General features: G+C 40.4%; 1 protein-coding gene and 1 long non-coding RNA gene across 3 annotated transcripts in view; one reads left to right on the top strand and one right to left on the bottom strand.

Annotated features, from left to right (window-relative positions):
• Window positions 1-17366, top strand: part of plod2 (procollagen-lysine, 2-oxoglutarate 5-dioxygenase 2) — a 54826-nt gene extending 37460 nt beyond the window's left edge. Inside the window, exons 8-20 of one of the 2 annotated variants that reach the window (XM_015955102.3) lie at window positions 122-223; window positions 1775-1900; window positions 1991-2112; window positions 6218-6322; window positions 7176-7301; window positions 7788-7929; window positions 8958-9020; window positions 12891-13004; window positions 13228-13293; window positions 13546-13650; window positions 15916-16062; window positions 16209-16334; window positions 16436-17366. In XM_015955102.3, coding sequence (XP_015810588.3) covers window positions 122-223; window positions 1775-1900; window positions 1991-2112; window positions 6218-6322; window positions 7176-7301; window positions 7788-7929; window positions 8958-9020; window positions 12891-13004; window positions 13228-13293; window positions 13546-13650; window positions 15916-16062; window positions 16209-16334; window positions 16436-16591 — 1500 coding nt within the window. In that variant the 3' untranslated portion in view covers window positions 16592-17366. The remainder of the gene's footprint in view (window positions 1-121; window positions 224-1774; window positions 1901-1990; window positions 2113-6217; window positions 6323-7175; window positions 7302-7787; window positions 7930-8957; window positions 9021-12890; window positions 13005-13227; window positions 13294-13545; window positions 13651-15915; window positions 16063-16208; window positions 16335-16435) is intronic. The other variant, XM_015955104.3, reaches the window with a different exon arrangement.
• Window positions 9898-10127, bottom strand: LOC107382800 (uncharacterized). The gene is made up of 2 exons (XR_001572671.3): window positions 10039-10127; window positions 9898-9973 (listed from the first exon to the last, which is right to left on the bottom strand). It is a non-coding gene; the product is annotated as an uncharacterized lncRNA (long non-coding RNA).
• Window positions 17367-18098: the final 732 nt, after the last annotated feature.

Here is an 18098-nt window from a genome sequence, read left to right as displayed (position 1 = left end):
TGTTTACAGCTAATTTGTGATGTGGGTCACTGCTGAAAAAGGTGCACCAGTATATTGCCCCCCCTATAAGTGAATCATATGAAGGATTCATTCACTTAATTAAAATGTCATCCCTTCACAGATATACTTGAACTACTTGGGTAACTATGTGCCCAACGCATGGAACTATGAACATGGCTGTGGCCATTGCGATGATGATTTTCTGGACCTGTCTCAGTTACAAGTAAGTCCATTTTGTTTATGATCATATTTCCATCTGCTTGCCATGCTTGTTCTTTTTAAAAACAGACTAATGCGGAATGTTTGTCCTTAGCCTCAGTTGTTGTGAACCTTGGAAAGAACGGATCACTTTCTGTTCTATCAGTCTAGACTGTGGAAGTGAAGCCACGTTAGTCTTGTTTTTCAGAGATAACCAAGACCATTGGTGCTGCACATTCCCTTTCCAGCAATTATAGGTTCATCCTTTTAGGCCCTTTTTAACAAGCATGAGTCTGAGGTAGAACACTCAAGGAAAAGGGAAGCATTGCTGTGGTACAGGATATGGGTTCTGAGGTTTTCAGAAGGGTTTATTTAAAGGGGTGACCAGCCTGCCTTTTGGTGCGCTCCTCTGCATGGCTTTTTCCCCACTACAGTGAGTTATAGTGGTTGTGCTGAAAATTTGTCATTCGAGCCAAGGCTGAAGTCAGGCAAGCCGGGCGAGACTGGCAGGCTTTAGGAAATGTCTCTGACTGTGTAGTTACAGCTGTTATGAATGTCACCAAACTTCTTTCCCTTTTTTTTGGGAACTGAAAAAAGAGTGCAACACATCTGTCTCCACAAGTCATGAATATTGAGTTTTAAGACACCAATATTAAAAATTCATTGAAAGTTCCAATTGCTCCAGCATTCTAATGAGCTGATTCAGTACAAACTCAGTTAGATGAAAAGTTATCTCTTTGACCTCTTGCAGAAAACATAAAGGGCAAGTCAGAGAAAGTACGATTCCACATTGTTGCTTCTGTTTATTTAAGAGACTTCTGGAAGGGGTGGAAACACTGGAAACACTGTTTCAGGGGTGAACTCAGTTCACAGGCAGCCCTATGTGGCTCTTTGTGCCCTTCAGCTCTGAACTTTTGACACTCCAAGTGTCGCACCACTAGCAGACAAGTTCTGTGCCAGATAGACGACTTCACAACCTGTTGTAGTTTTGTCGGCACGTCGAATGAAAACATGGGTGTTTCTCCTTTCTGCCATTGTAAAGCTTTACTTTAATGTTTTAGTGCCACCTTCACCACTTCATTTGTCTGCCAGCAGACACGCAGACAAATGAAGGTTCCCTTCAAGCCAAAAGCAGTCATTGCGGAACTTGCAAATTAGATGGTTCTGCTGGGATTGCTTTTCATCGCCAGCCCAGACCTTCACTGGGAACTGGTCAAGAGGATCAAGAGTCCAGACTGGTGTGTGCGGGCTGTAGCTGAGCGCCATGGGAACGTTTTCTCCTTCTGTTCGTTTCTCTGCAGGTCTTATGGTGTCTCAGGTTTCATTTAAAGCAAATGATGCACTGGTTCACCTAAACTGAGAAATACAAAAGCGTAACTTAGTGTAGATTCAATACATTTAGCAGGGCAGTGTGTAAATAACCAGTTAACGTGAAACCATCTGTAGCAGCTTCACAGTTTATTTCTAGGAGAACTGAAGTGTAAATATCATTATGATCATGATTTATGTTAAATTCAGCATTTCTGTGGCCAGATGTTTGAAATACAAATCATTTGCCTTCCTCTAATCTAAACAGGAGTATCCGAATGTGTTGGTGGGAGTTTTCATTGAGCAGCCAACTCCATTTCTGCCTGAATTCTTCCAGCGACTGCTCGCCCTGGATTATCCCAAAGATAAACTGAAACTTTTTGTTCATAACAACGTGAGTGCATCCAGCTGTTCTTGGTGCTTTTTTTTACATCTCTGTGATGCATGACTCATCTTGATCCATTAATGTGTGCTTCTTGTTCAGGAGGTTTACCACGAGAAGCACATCCAGAGGTTCTGGGAAGAGAACAGGAACGTGTTCAACAGTTTTAAGGTTGTGGGACCAGAGGAAAACCTGAGTCAAGGAGAGGCAAGAAACATGGGAATGTATGTGAGCTCGTTATGAGTCGGTTATTTATGAAGCTGATGATGACTAATCATTGTGCCATGGTCAGATGTTTGCATTAATTACATTAGTATTGATTTAAACAAAGTTTGTGGCTATAGTGTCGGATATTTGTATGATGTAATGAAAAAAAAATTCATGAGCATTTCACAAATTTAAAGAGCATTTGTTGACAGTTACCTTAAGTGTACACAAATATGCAATATTTGCAGTGTTGACCATTTTTTACAAAGATTTCTGCAAGTTGCCTTAGCATACTTTCAATCACGTCGTGACCAATTGCACTCATTCTTGCATTACCGGCTACTTTACATGTCAGGATGCGGTTTGTTGTGCTACTTCAAAAAATAATACTTCACTAACAACTTTAAAACAGTTATTTGAAATACATTTACATTCATTGCTGCTTTGTCTAAAACATTCCGAGCATCAACTAATTGTCCTAAAATGAACGACTTTCATTTGAAAATACATATTTTCAGAAAAGGCACTCAAGCCTTTTCACAGTTCACCCAAGTCTGCATTGATGTGGACTTGGGTGAAGTGTGGATCAAGGGTGCAAAAGGGGGATGATCAACTTCTGCACTTGAGAATCGGGACACCCTACGCACTCGCACTCCTGCCTGGGATCGCACAATTGAAGGGTGCAAGTTTGGAAGTGCGAGTATTGGGATTGAGCCATTGTGTTCCTCTTGGAGGATGGTTAGGGTTAGGGTTGGGGTTGGGGTTTGGGTTTTTTAAGATTCCACATTTGTGTTTGTGTTCTGAAGCTAATTCCATTCCCTTGGCTTAGACAGCCCCACACATCAACGCTTTGTTAGATTACTGTAGAACTCACCTTTTCTTCTATGGCCAATCCTATCAAAAGAGGCTTAATCAGAAAAATTACTTTAATCCAGTCCTTAACAACCTATACCATGGACCTGATTTATCCGGGAATCACGTGTGTTGGAGCAGGAAAGCAACTAAAACAGGCTGGATAGCAGCCCTCGAGGACCAGGAATGCCCACCCCTGGTATAGATGAACAAATATTTGTAAAATATGCCCTAAAAGCATGTCTACCCACAGCTGTGAAAATAAAATAGCCTAAAAGTAAAAAAAAAAAAAAACTCTTTCTTTGTCAAAACCAGTCCTATATGAACCACAGTTCCAAGAAAATCACAAAGGCAGAAGACGAAGTGCAAAAAAAAAATATATATATATATATGATTCACTAACAAAGTGATGTGAGTCTTATTGCTTCGTTATTTACACTCACATGCTAGACTGACTGAAGTCTCACACAGTACTTTTTGTATTTTTGTGGAATTGTGAAGTAATAAAATATAAGGGGAAAACTCCATCCACCACTCCCAGTAACACCATCATGCAAGTCAGAGTATATAAGTTCTTCATTCCACTGATTTGATGTGTCAAATACTCCCACCGCTCTCCTCCCTCGTCACCTCTACTATCTTTGTCTTCCAGTAGTATGCTGGGTTAGGGGGACAGGATGGGGGGGTTAAGGCTTGTCTGGTTTACCCAGAAAGCTGCCTTGAACTCCAGCCAATCAACAATTTGTTTTCCATCTTGACCTTTCAAAAAGGCATGGTCTGCATCAAAAAACAGCTTTTAATTAATGGTTTCTTCTAACTTGTGAAAGCAAGAACTTGTGAAAGTTACAACTTAGCTAACATTTATTTACAGCGGAGCAGAAATTGGCAGCAGACTCCAGGATTTGGATTCTTATTTCCAGTTACTCAGAGATTTCACCTCTGATTGACTAACAGCCATGCAACTCTAGAATGCACTCCAATTGCTCTGCAACGTTGTTGTTTTATCTCCACAAATAGTACAAGCCTGAAGGAGTTCTGCTGTGTGGTGGAGTAGCTAATGCTAACAGTTAGCTTCTAATAGCCAAGAAGTTCTCTGCTGTTTCTTTGATGCTAAACCAACAACAGCCTTCCGTCTGTGAGTCAAGATGGGTGAGTCCATGAATGTTAGTGACAGTGTGACGTAAATATGTCAGGCTTTTCTGAACCAAGTGTTGGTCCGACTATTTTCTATCAGTGGCTAATGCAGGAAATAGGGATAGAAGACTGCTTTCATGTGGAGTATGCATGTTAATCTCAGGGTGGCTGATCATTTTCAAAAAATAAGAAGCAAACAATGGTTTGTGAACATTCTGTTTAAGAATGATTGCAGAAAAACAAGATTTGATGAATAGATTTTTTTACCCAAGAAATAAGAGTGGATCGGAAGCAGCGGAAGAGTTGCATTTCTGTTGGCCAATTAGAGACAAGATGTCCACATATCATGAATATAAATTACATAAGACTTCAAATAATTTCGGGCCTCCCATTCTGTTGACAAACTTCCTGAAACTGGAGCACCAGAACATTTTTCCCCACTGAAAACCACACAAGGCATTCATACATACTAGAGACCACAGCAGATTTATTGAAATAACAAGTAAATGCCAATTTTAAAACCTATAAATGTTTTTTGAAGGTAAAAAAGTTATTTTAAGTTTAGACATAAAATTATATTTTGCGTCTTGTTAATCAGAATCAGAAATATTTTATTGCCATATGTGTAAGAATCACAACATTATGAAATTGCTGCGGTACTTGATGCAGGAAAAAGTAAATAAGCAAAAATTAGAATTAAGAAATAAGCACAATGAAATGATAATAATACAGGGATGCAATAATTCAATCAATCAATCAAAGCTTTATTTATAAAGCGCCTTCCGCAACCCTGTCAGGAAGCCCAAGGCGCTGAGAAGCGGCTACTTTATACAAGCCAGTGTAGGTACTGGTCAGAGCGGATCAGTTCAGGGGCAAACACAACACTAGGGTCATGTGACTGAAACAAAGGAACTGGAATGGGCAGTTCTATGACTGACATTCATGAGTCCGACAGCAGAGGGTAAGAAGCTGTTCTTGTGGTGAGAAGTTCTAGTCCAAATGGATCTGAGCCTCCTGCCGGATGGGAGCAAGTCAAAGAAGAAGAAGAAGAAGAAAATATCATTTCTATAGCACCTCTCAAGATAAAAATCACGAGGCGCTTCACAAAAACAAAAACAAAAAATATAAAAAAATTGTAAAAATATAAAAAAACATTTCGAAAATGTTTAAAAATATTTTTAAAATGAGCAAGAATAAGCAATTGTGATTTTAAAGAAAAAATGTTAAGAAAGAGAGAGAGTGAATAGGAAAGAGGGAAATCAGTGGATCCTGAAGAAGGTGGAATAGGTGGGGAGAGCAGAATAAAGAGAGAGTGGTGAAGAAGGTCATACAGAAGCCAGCTTGAACAAGTGAGTCGTCAGCTGCTTTTTAAAGGAGACCACTGAGTCCACTGATCAGGTGGAGAGAGTTCCAGAGTCTGGGGGCCACAGCAGCAAATGATCTGTCACCTTTGGTCTTTAGCCTGGTGCTGCACAACCAGTAGGCTTTTATCACTGGACCTCAGGGACCTGCTGGGGGTGTAGGGACTAAGAAGATGACCAATGTAAGATGGTGCTTGTCCATGTAGGGCCCTATAGACCAGAACCAGGATCTTGAAATGAACCCTGAAGTTGACTGGCAGCCAGTGAAGCTGGAGGAGAAGCGGGGTGATGTGGGTGTGTTTGGAGGACTTGGTCAGAAGCCGAGCACAGGCATTCTGAACCACCTGTAGACGGTTCAGGGAGGCTCTGCTCAGACACGTGAAAAAGAGACTATGTCCGGGGTGACACGGTTCAGCTGTTATCTGACCTGCACGCCTCAATGTCCTGGAGGTGTACAGGTCCTGTATGGAGGGGAGTTTGCAGCCATTGACCTTCTCAGCAGAGTGCACAACACATTGCAGCTTCTTTTTGTCCCTGGTGGTAGCTTCAACGTACCACACAGTGATTGAAGAGGTGAGGATGGACTCGATGATTGCGGTGTACAACTGCCTCATCGACTGTGCTGATAGGTTGAATTTATTCAGCTGCCTGAGAAAGTACATCCACTGCATTTAGCACCAGGTTGTTGTGGCTGCACAAAGCTAATAAATTTAGACATGCACATATTTCTCTTACATTCATTATAATTTGTCACTTATGTGTTTTTCATTTTCAGGGATCTTTGTCGTAAGGATGCCTCATGCGACTACTACTTCAGCATAGATTCGGACGTCATGCTCACCAACCGACAAACAGTGAAGCTCCTCATTGAGCAAAACAGGTAAGCTAACAATGACTGAAACAAAAGCCACACTGAAGTCGATTCAACAAGCTGCCTCGGTAGCTGTCTTGATCATCGAAGCGTTGAGTTTATCCCTCGAGGGAAGAAACCACAGGAACTTTACAATCCGAGTAAATTAAAGTTTTAAAATACTTCTAGCTGCATGGAAATGCTGAAAGAGATGGTTGCACTAACCCTGAAATGTCTCTTAGCATTACACAAAAAACAAACATGCAAACCCTTTTATTCTTCTTTGCAGCTCAGGATTGGGAAGAACACTCCCATAAACTGGATGTCACTGTGGCTTTAGCAGTGGAATTGTAAATGACCGGGGGCATGCAAGGCAAAGTGACTTTCTAGGATATTTAAAGGCAGCATGAGAATTCTCTGCTGGCACGGGGTTCCGTGGGAGAAACCCAAGACGTGGTCTACAAGAGTCATATAGTGCATTCATTTGCATGAATGCTAACCCAGACTTTGATTTATATTGAAATGATTTTAGGTTTATGTTTTTTTTATTTTATTTTATTTTTATTTTTTGCTTCTTTAAATAGATATTAGTTGGAAACTGTATTGAATGAAAATTGAAATAAATAAAATGAATTTGGCTGTTTGGAAAAAGCCCATAATTATTGGCATTCAGAACAGATCTGGGTTGCATTATGCATGACCATGGTCTGTTACTGTCCTGGCACTGCTTCGTCCCAATTTGAGGTCAGTCTTTTCAGAAGCAGTACAATGGTTTTACCACTAAGAGAAGTAGAACATTAAGCTGGCTTTGATACTTCCCTGAGTTTTATCTGCTCTGACAGAAACACCCTCTCTTTCCACCCTGTCTCCTGCTTCCTTGCAGAAAAATAATTGGTCCCCTCGTCGCCCGTCACAGCAAGCTGTGGTCCAACTTCTGGGGAGCCTTGAGTCTGGACGGTTATTATGCACGCTCTGAGGATTATGTTGACATTGTGCAAAGAAAACGAGTGTAAGTCACAAACAGATCCGGCAAGGATTCTCACCTGTGTGTATTCTTGTCTCATTTTCCTAAAAATGTCCTCATCCATTAAATTACATTATATTTGACATTTATTTTAAGTTTTATTCTAGAATGCACACTTGACGAGCCAACACACAATTCAACTTGAGAAGTAATTTCATGCACTGCAAGAAAGTATTGGGTGTGAAAGTTAATCTAGTCAAGTTTGACATTTCTGAGAGTACATGAAAATAATTTTGCACTGGGTCAGAATGTTGGTTTGGAACTAACACTTCCAGCACACGGCATCACACAGCCATGGTCTGGCATGCAAAAGGATAAATTACATCAAACAAAAACTCTCCTTTTTACCACACAGTGCTTCAACAGTCTCTCATAATTCTGAAATCCTAAATCCTGACAGGATAGTATTGACTTCTTGAAGGGAAAATCTCAACAAAAAATGACCCTTTATCTTTGTTTTGTTATCTCAAGGGGTGTGTGGAACATTCCTTTCATGGCACATGTATACCTCATCAAGGGCAGCGTCTTAAGGAATGAGCTGAAAGAAAGGAACTACTTTGTTCTGGAGAAACTCGACCCAGACATGGCTCTGTGTAGGAATGCCAGGGAAATGGTAAGAAAAGACAACATTTAGTTTCAGATTTTCAAACATGTTGCAAAAGGACATTATTTAGGGCACCTTCAACCTGCTACACTTGATCTGTTAGACCATTGTCAATTTTTGAAAACATCCTTAAGTGTCCTTTTCAAACAGGATTTTTCCCTGCAATCTTTTGTATTTCTGGGATGCTCTCCTGCATCTTCAGCATGTTCCCATGACGATCCTACTTTATATGCCCAAGACACTCCTCATCCTGGCATGACTATCTCAGATCAAGATACATCTATGCCCTAGAATATCACACCATGTTACTACATTGCATTATGGAAAAATACCAAGGCTGCACCTTGTCTAGATCACACGGAAAGCTATACAATCTGAATAAAAGCATGTATGTAGAACTTTCACACACAAAAACCTTTAGACTTTGCAAAGGCCATTCACATTTGGGTTAATTACTTTTGTTTGTAGCAAAGTCTATGAAAAGGGACCCTTACATACAAAAATGACCCACCATAGCAAGATGACAGCTGCTATAAACCCTACTCTTGACAAAAGTCAACAGTTCAGTGGAAAATAAAGACAGGAGAATATGAGTGTTTTGTAATTTCTTTGTCTGCCATTGAAGTGTGACCCTCCCTCTGTTCATAGTTGGTCTAGAGTGCATTAAGGTTTTCCGCTCCACTTGTATTCTATCATCCTTCACTCTCTGTCACCTTGAACCACCGTGACCTCAGACAGTTGCAATGCCCGACTTGTCAGCTGACATTTGTCTCCACTAAATGTTTCAACCTATGAACGTTCATTCATGTGTGTCACCTTCATGTCGCTTCTTTTCACCTCTCCGCATGCATTCCTTCCCAATACTAACCCACAAAAACATCAGCTTCAGAGGGAATCTTGCTTCTGTTATTCCCATGCAGACACATTTCTGTTCCACCTAAGTTCTGATACGTGACATGTATTTCAACTGTCACTCTGTCTTTTATTCCCAAATTATGTAATTTATATATTTACATGCTGCTTTTCCTTTATTATAGACCAGTCACAGAGAAAAAGACTCCCCTTCTCCGGAATCATTCCATATGCTCAGGCCCCCAAAGGTCTACATTTATCTTGATATTCATTTTTTTACTTTTGGAAACATCCATTTCCAATGGCAGGGCCATTAGATATGACTGTGTTTTGTTTCATTTCATAGAAAAAAACCTCATTTTTACTTCCAACCCTCCCACTGACTTTAAGGGTGATCCCGCGAAGAAAGTTGACCATTGAGCAGGATTGATGGTTTATCCCTTGAGGTCTATGTGACAGGGATGAGTTGGTGCTCACACCTCACCCCTGCCACATGGACCCAAGGGATAAACCATCAACCCTGCTCAATGGTCAGCTTTCCTCACGGGGTCACACCCATTAGGACAGTGAGAGGGTTAAAGATTTTTTTAGCAGCACTTCAATTCTGTTTGGTGTTGATTAGGTTTAGGATAAAAGTTGTGTTTTCTATCTACATGGTAGCACCCATTGGAAATGGGGCTTGTGATCACACATGATTACACAGTGCATGCTGGGATGTGGCAGCCATGCTGATTACCTCAAGAGCGTAAACAAACCATGAAAACAAATGGCAGAAAAGCAGATTTGGGGGGAAAGAAAAGGTTAAACAACATGTTAAAATCCCCAAAAGGATGTAGAATATACAGGGATACATTAAATAGGGAACCCAGAGACAAGTATATGGACTAAACCAGCATTATAAATGGTTTGGATCTAAAAGACTCAACACTGAAGTACCTATGATAACTTGTTGCTGCAGTTTTCCATAACGAACATTTCTATACTGTTGGAGGTTTGAGCGATTGTAAACATTTGGATGAGAGGTAAACATTTCTTTTGCTGGTTATTCTAGTAAAACAATCAAAACTGTCTGTCACAGTCAGACCTAGTGACGATCAGCCGGATTCAACAACAGCCAAACATAGAGAAAGTTTTAAAGAGTTTATTTAAGGACTTGTTAAAGCGATCGGGACCAGCTGGAGTCAGTTCCGGGTGGCGTGGCCTGGGAGACAGAGAACAGTCAGCGAGGGAGATGATTCAGATGTCTTAATCTAAAGAGTAACTGACCTTCTGAAAACAGCAGTGGTGTTCAGCGGTCAGGGATGCCAATGAAGTTGAGTGCTCAGATTCAGGCTGGAACTGCGGCAATAGACGGGTTCCGTGGTCAGACAGACTGTCGGGCAACAGGCAGGCAGACAGGCTCCGTGGTCAGGCAGGCAGAGATCAATAATAAACAGACAGGCCGGTTCCATGGTCAGGCAGGCAGAGATCAATAATAAACAGGCAGACAGGTTCCGTGGTCAGGCAGGCAGAGATCAATAATAAACAGGCAGGCAGACAGGTTCCGTGGTCAGGCAGGCAGAGATCAATAATAATCAGGCAGACAGGTTCCGTGGTCAGGCAGGCAGAGATCAATAATAATCAGGCAGACAGGTTCCGTGGTCAGGCAGGCAGAGATCAATAATAAACAGGCAGACAGGTTCCGTGGTCAGGCAGGCAGAGATCAATAATAATCAGGCAGACAGGTTCCGTGGTCAGGCAGGCAGAGATCAATAATAAACAGGCAGGCAGGTTCTGTGGTCAGGCAGCCAGAGATCAATAATAAACAGGCAGACAGGTTCCGTGGTCAGGCAGGCAGAGATCAATAATAAACAGGCAGACAGGTTCCATGGTCAGGCAGGCAGAGATCAATAATAAACAGGCAGGCAGACAGGTTAAAACGCTTGAAGGACTGTGACAGGGCAGCAGATGATCTCGCACTGAGCAGCAGGAGCCAGGTGCTTAAATAGGGAGCAGCACAGGTGGAATTAATCAGCTAGATTACTGCTGCTGCAGGGAGACAGGAAAACACAGAGATCAGGGCATGATCATGACACCGTCATCCCAAAAAAAGAAACATAGCAGAAGAAGTTGTGTTGTGTTTCAGTGCACCTGCATTAGCCTGGGGCGTATGTGTGTTGGTATGCATGTCCGAGTTGAACGAAAGAAACGATGTATAAAAAAACACATATCATCTGTATTTTACCAGAATGGAAATGAAAGAATACTGTCTCATCAAGACCGGGATACTCTGGAAGGTGATGTTTGGGTTAGGGTTAGGGTTAGGGTTTATCCAAGCGAGCCGATGAGACTTTTTATGTCATTTACTTGGTCTCCATGGCTACGCCTCCAAGCAGTGAAAAGTTTGCCCATTTTTCACCTTTTTTCACTTGCAATCATGTTGCACCCCACAACACAGCTACGATTTACTATCACTAAAGCCGGGCTTACATTGTATGACTTTTTCACTTATTTGTGCAAAAGTTCCGGGGATAGTTTTGCGCTGAGCGTCGTGTAGTATAAAGGGGCTACGAGAGGCGATTAACTCCATGTGACCTGTTACCGATCAACAATCATAAGCTTGCATGAATTTCTGGCATGTTTGATATTTTGCTTGTCCCTCGGGTATCGCACTGTTAAAGCGGCGCTGCAAGTGGCTACGACCCAAAAAGTACCAGAACCACTCACGGCGCATGTGCAAACATGCGTCAACACGGCTCGCCAGCTATATCCCATTAACGCACATCTGTCATTCATATTGATACACTTATTTTTTGCACACAATGACAAGGATTTTAAAGAAAGCGTGTTAATGTCAAATTAAACTGTTAAAAACATTGAATTTACCGTCTTTCGTCTTCCTCCTCCAACCCCCATAATTCCCTCTGTGTCCTCCAATAGGACTCCCGAAGAACATCAGACATAAACAACAACACAAAATAAGTCTGGCGTGTTGTGTAAAAATGGCTATTTTTAGCATATTTTTAGGTCCGACGTGTTGCTACCAGACGTACAGTGTGAGAAGTCAAGTTGCATCCGAGAACTGGGTCGTATAGTGTGAGCACATGACTCGTGAGATTTGCTCTGCAGGGAAGTTGTACAGTTTGAGCTGAAGCTGAATGCTACGAGTGAAAAAGTCGCACAGTGTCTGCCTGGCTTAAGTAATAACCAGTCAAATGTATAATAGATTAAATGAAGCCTCAAGACTGAGCGCACTGTTGCCTGAAGTGACAAGAAACAAGTAACAAGGCTTCCAGCATGGCGGCTGTGTCGGTGATGACATGATCACAAGCCCTATTGAGTGTTAAAACATAAGTGCTGTCTATGTAAATGTGTAAAAAAACTAGAATGGTTGGCGACTCATTGGAAATTGATGTTGACCTTTGTTCTTGTGATAAATTTACATTTAAAGCAGATTTGTCTCTGGTATGAGGTCAAAATAAAGGATTGTCCGTTGAGATATTTTTATTTATCACCCTCATAACAAAATTCCTAACAAAGGTAAAGAATGCATCTTCGTGCAAGACCCTGGTCCTGATGCTTTGAACAGCTAAACCTCACAATTAAAACACATTACCCCCTCCCCCCACTGTCTCTTCTCAGACTGGGCTCATTGCAGCACATCTGTTCTAAATTAGTTTTTACTAGATCATTTCAGATATTAACGATTTGGAGTTGCACCACCCAATTGCCAAATTATTTCATAATGGATGACTATTGCGATGATTAAAGCCCAGCTTGATAGAGTCCAGATCCACTCCTATACAGCATCCACCTTGTGCTTTATTATAGATAGAATATCTTTTCTAGACCTGCTTTGTCCCAAGTTCTTGTTCCTGCCTCTCCGCTTCGTCAACACCGGGGCAAGTCATAGAACACCGACTATAAATAATCTCAGATTATTTATGTGCAAAATTTGTGTTTAAACTCGAATTTAAGCATGTTTTAAACACCGAGATCCATTTTATTCTCACTGTATGACATTTTAATCAAAGAATGAAAATCTCTGCATGTCTTATGTAATTATTTTAGAATGTACCATTTATAGTGCTCATCTTTCACTTATATGAAACTAAAATAACCTTTTTCTGTTGCTACAGGGAGTTTTCATGTATTTAACTAACCGTCACGACTTTGGGAGGCTCATTTCCACAGCCAGTTATAACATATCTCATTACAACAACGACTTATGGCAGATTTTTGAAAATCCTGTGGTAAGTCATTAGGATCCTATTATTTTCCAGCTACATACAATCTTTTAAATCATGATTTTTTATTTCCAAGATAAACAAAAGCCACCTGTGAAATAATTTGACATAATGAAAGGATATGAAGCAGTACTGACATTTCACTTGGACGTGTTATGTGAGAAACAGGATTAGCTCAGTGAGATATGCAAAAAAGAGCCAACTTATCTGAAAATCTTTCTACTTGCAGGACTGGAAGGAGAAATATATCCACCAAAACTACACCCAGATTTTCACCGAGAACTACTTGGAAGAGGTTTGCACTGATATTTTTATCTGCAGGATGCAAAGTCAGTCTAGAAGAAAAAAGGGAAAAAGAGTGACGTAATGTCATTTGGAAGTCTGAAACATCTGGTTTTAACATGTCTGGGTGTAACATTACAGTAACTACAACTCCAGGTGAGAGTGATCGGGCCTGTTCTCAGTGGATACTTTACGTGTGTGTGTGTGTGTGTGTGTGTGTGTGTGTGTGTGTGTGTGTGTGTGTGTGTGTGTGTGTGTGTTGCAGCCCTGTCCAGATGTGTTCTGGTTCCCGGTATTCTCAGAGAAGGCCTGTGATGAAATAGTTGAGGAGATGGAGCATTATGGTTCATGGTCGGGAGGCAAACACGAGGTCAGTACATTTAGACTGAACAAAGATATGATTTAAAAAAAAATTTCTGTGATTGATTCTTCAGTTAGGTTTTTTCACAAAAAGGTGTTACAGGTGGTTCACTGAGAAACGTGTAATACTTGTTTCTTTTTCAAATGCGATTGATCACGCCAAGTTTCACACACGCTGACTGTGAAAATAGTCTTTAACCCCCATTGCTGGAATAAAAAAGCTTGCAATCGGGAAAGGCTGTTGTTGATTTAGTCACCAGGAGAGAGCAGAGTGTGTCTTAGCTAGTCAAAGCTAACCATTAGCGATAGCAACTCCACCACATGGCAGAACATGTTCAGGCTTGTGTTATTTGTGGAGATAACACATCAGCGTTGCATTTTTTTTTTACCCAAAAAAGAAGAGTGAATGGAGACAGTGGAAGAGTTGTCTTGATGTTAAAGCTGCTGTGGCTAATTTGGAAAACAAATTAGCTTAAAACATTTTTTCATGCCTCTTAAGGCAGCTAGCTTTTAGCTATGAATATATTGTGGAGATAAAAAAAATGAATAACTCAATAAAGTGGTTCTTTTGCATTTGTCTGAAAATCTACGCCAATAAAATATTTTAAGCTGTCGGTCTTGCTGAACCACCGCACTTCCCTCGTCCTCTATTCATCACGTAAATCCACTTTTTGCAACAGAACATCACTTTTGTTAGAACTTCTTCGCTCAATATTATCTGAGAAGGAGAAACAGCCAGCTTCTACCACTTTAACTTTAGGACAAACTACCAGGGTCCCCAAAAGAAAAACACCATTTGAAGTTACGGATAATGAAAGACGTTTGGACCTCGAAAATGGTGTCTGGTGTTTAGCGCTTTCTTGTTTTCCCCGGCATCATGGGTTTCCAGTTCCGGCAGAAGCAGCTCAGAAAATATACCCGAGGGGACGGGTGAGTGTTCCATGAATGTGTTGCGTTCAAAACCTAGCTTGTTCTGTAGATTCTCTATAACAGCTTTAACCGATCAAAGGCAAGATGTCTGCATCATGAATATTAATGAGTAAGACTCCATATGCCAGTTGTCGCTCCTCACTCCTTTAACTAACTTCTATTTCCTGAAACATAAGCACTGGAGATTTTTTTCCTCAAAGAAAACAACTCAGAAGGTATTCATTCATACACGAGACCACAGCAGATTTAACGAAATAGACAGTGTAAGCCCACAAAGAAACAGGAATCAATGAATCAAATTTACTCATCAACAAATATCAAGATGGAGCAAAATAAAGTGAAGCTTAGCCAAAATGTTACCAGTGCTGCCATGTTGTGGTTTTGGAAGCACTGATGTGGGGCTGCACACAATGACAGCCTTATTTTTTATTTTTTCGCCCTGGACAAAATTATCTTTTATTTTTCTTTACATTTTCTTTTTGTCAAGAAAAGGTCACATTCATCTAAAGGGAGATGGACTTGAAGCCTTTACTGAAACCAGTCACTTGAGGAGCCATTGACACATGAATGTTACATTGAAACTGAAACCAAAAAGCACTGAAGCTCTATCTAGTGGCAGACAACGCCATAACTTTTAAGCCCCGCCCACTGCGTGCAAGTCAATGTGAGTTTTACTGTATAATAAACAACAAATAGACAAAGACGTTCAGTGCATTAGTGACTACATTTTAGACAGTTTTACAACCTTTAACATCTTTATTTAAATAAAATGAAGTTAAACTTCTGAATTATAAAACATCACAAATCAAAAACAATAAAGGTTAAGAAAGAATAAATCTCTCTGGGAAGTTGATAGGAATTTTTGACTCTTCGGACTAAATGAACAAAAACTCTGTCTTTTTAATGAACTCACATTTGTGTGGGCAAGTGTTCATCATGTCGAGTAAATTGAATGTTCAGTTTTAGCTCATTTTAGAAGTTAGATGAGCACACTGACTGCATTTCCATAACGGATTTATTTCCAGAAGAGCAATTATGATGCTATTTTTTTATTTTTGTGGCATCCAGTTTGTGTGGTCTGGTTTTTGTAGAGTCAAACTAGACTGAGAGTTTTCCTGCAAGACTAAATATGTGCAGAAACTTTGACTAAATGTTAGGGAAAAGATGGGGCTGGATGGGTCATTAAGCCTCACACAAACGGACAACAGGCCAGCTTGTGGTTTTAATAGGACACAGACACATCATCATCACCCTCACTTGTAATGCTTTGGTAACACACACAGTAAACAGTGGCTTATTTGTTCCTTCATTATTCACACAGCTTTGTTTCGTCTCCATTTCTCAGGACACCCGGATCGCTGGGGGATACGAGACGGTGCCGACAGATGACATTCACATGAAGCAAATTGGATTTGATAAAGAGTGGTTACACTTCATCCGAGAGTTCATATCCCCTGTCACTTTAAAGGTTTTCTCAGGCTATTACACAAAGGTTAGTCCGACCTTCTGGGGAAAACCTGAACCATTTGCAGTGTATTTTAGAGCTTTCTTTTTTTATGTGCCATTCTTTAATGACACAGATTATGTTCTGACACATGCTGGTTAATAACATGAAGCATTTCTGTATTTTTATGGCAGGCTTATGCGGTAATGAACTTTGTTGTAAAATACACACCTGGTAGACAAGCCTACCTGAGGCCCCATCATGACTCCTCCACCTTCACCATTAACATCGCACTCAATAACAAAAATGCTGATTTTCTGGTGAGATTTGCTAAACAAACATCACTTCATATTTTCTTGCTTTAGAATAAGCAGGAGCACAACTTTGGTTTTTTTTTATTGATTTTTTTGTCTTTTTGTAGGGCGGAGGTTGCCGTTTCCACCGATATAACTGCTCCATAGAATCACCGAGAAAAGGCTGGAGCTTCATGCACCCAGGACGCCTGACTCACCTCCACGAAGGCTTACCCACGACTAATGGCACCCGCTACATCGCAGTGTCCTTCATTGACCCTTGAGCTTTCGCTTTATAGTTATCTGTAAATTATTTTATGTCTTTACTTTTTTCCTTAGTGTTTCATTTTAATTTTAATCACAGAATGATTCCCTGATTTATTTTTCAAAGTGATTGCTTTGAAAGAATGAATATTTGCAAAAGATGAATCTCTGTCAAACAGAGTGAAGAAGGGGAGAGAGGGACGTGACAGAAGCAATCAACGCTTACAAATGAGAAACACAGATTTGTGAAAAGCAAACAAAGCAGTTAGCAGGGGGCAAATTGGTGCCCCTTTTAGAATTTAAGGTATTCATTTCATAAACAAGCAGCTTTCCAGGATTAGGTAGGTTGTAATTTCATTTATTTATTTATGGAGCATCTTTATAACACCAGTCAAAGTGGCCCAAAGTGCTGCACACTAAAAAAAACAGATTAAAATATAAAAGAAGTAAAACTGGATGAGATTTCCCATAACCCTAACCCAACTAAAAACAAGATTAATGCCAAAAATAAAAACAAAACATAAAAGCAAAGAAGCAGAGAAACAGGCGATATCTGGATCATTTTTTTATCCAGTGGCACCATGTAGTTGCTGACAAATGTATCACACTAAGCCATGGTTTTCACTTCCATTTTTTACAGCCAAAAGCAATACCTCTTGTTCATGAACTCACTCCCCTAGCCGACAAAACACAGCTAAAACACATTTTTTTTTACAATTATTATGCTCATGTTATGTTGTGTTTTTGTATATTTATATTTTAAAGACTTACTTGCCCATGAGAAAGGTCGCCAACTCTGCATCAGCTGAGGTACGTCCTCAAGAATGCTCTGTGTTTAACATTTGCATGTAAGCAGTAGTCTAACGCTATTGGTAAGTGTTGACTGGCGCTTCAGGTCATATTGCATGGAGCTCTATGGGACGGGGGGGTGGTCTTAGCACAAAAAAAGAAAAGACTTATTGTCTACATATAGTACATGATAAGACAAGCTCTTTTACATAATTATAAAAAGCATACATCATTCCTTAAAGGTGAAAACTCTGGGAGCTTAAATGCAAAACAGATTGGAAACTGCAGTGAAGTCGATTGTCTAATGTCTGGTGGAAGTCTGTTCCAGAGTCTCAGTTAAAACTTGGAGAATGCACAGTCCCCCCAAGACTTACGTCTCTGAATCAGTGACCATTCTTAATGTATACTTGCTGGTAGATCTACAAACGAATAGCTGTATCAAGTGCAAATGTTTTTTTATTGTGCATTTCAGGTAAAATGTCACTAAATGCAGTTTGTGCATGTTGTGTGCCTGGCAGCATTTGTGTGTTTGATTCTTCCCTCCCTCAGCTGTGTGTACACAAGCTCTGACTTGATAATGAACTTTTCCATTTTGTTGTAGTTTTTGTGTTCAGGGACTGCTCCAGCTTTGGGGGCTCATCCGGGATCCTTTACTCCGAGTCAGTCACACACACACAGATTCTTCCAGAAATTTAATTGTTCAAAATATTACTACTGGTGCTAATCAACATTGTGTGT

The sequence above is a fragment of the Nothobranchius furzeri genome, chromosome 7 (genome assembly GCF_043380555.1).
Source record: "Nothobranchius furzeri strain GRZ-AD chromosome 7, NfurGRZ-RIMD1, whole genome shotgun sequence".
NCBI classification, from domain to species: Eukaryota; Metazoa; Chordata; class Actinopteri; order Cyprinodontiformes; family Nothobranchiidae; genus Nothobranchius; species Nothobranchius furzeri.
This window is presented reverse-complemented; position numbering and strand designations above follow the sequence as displayed.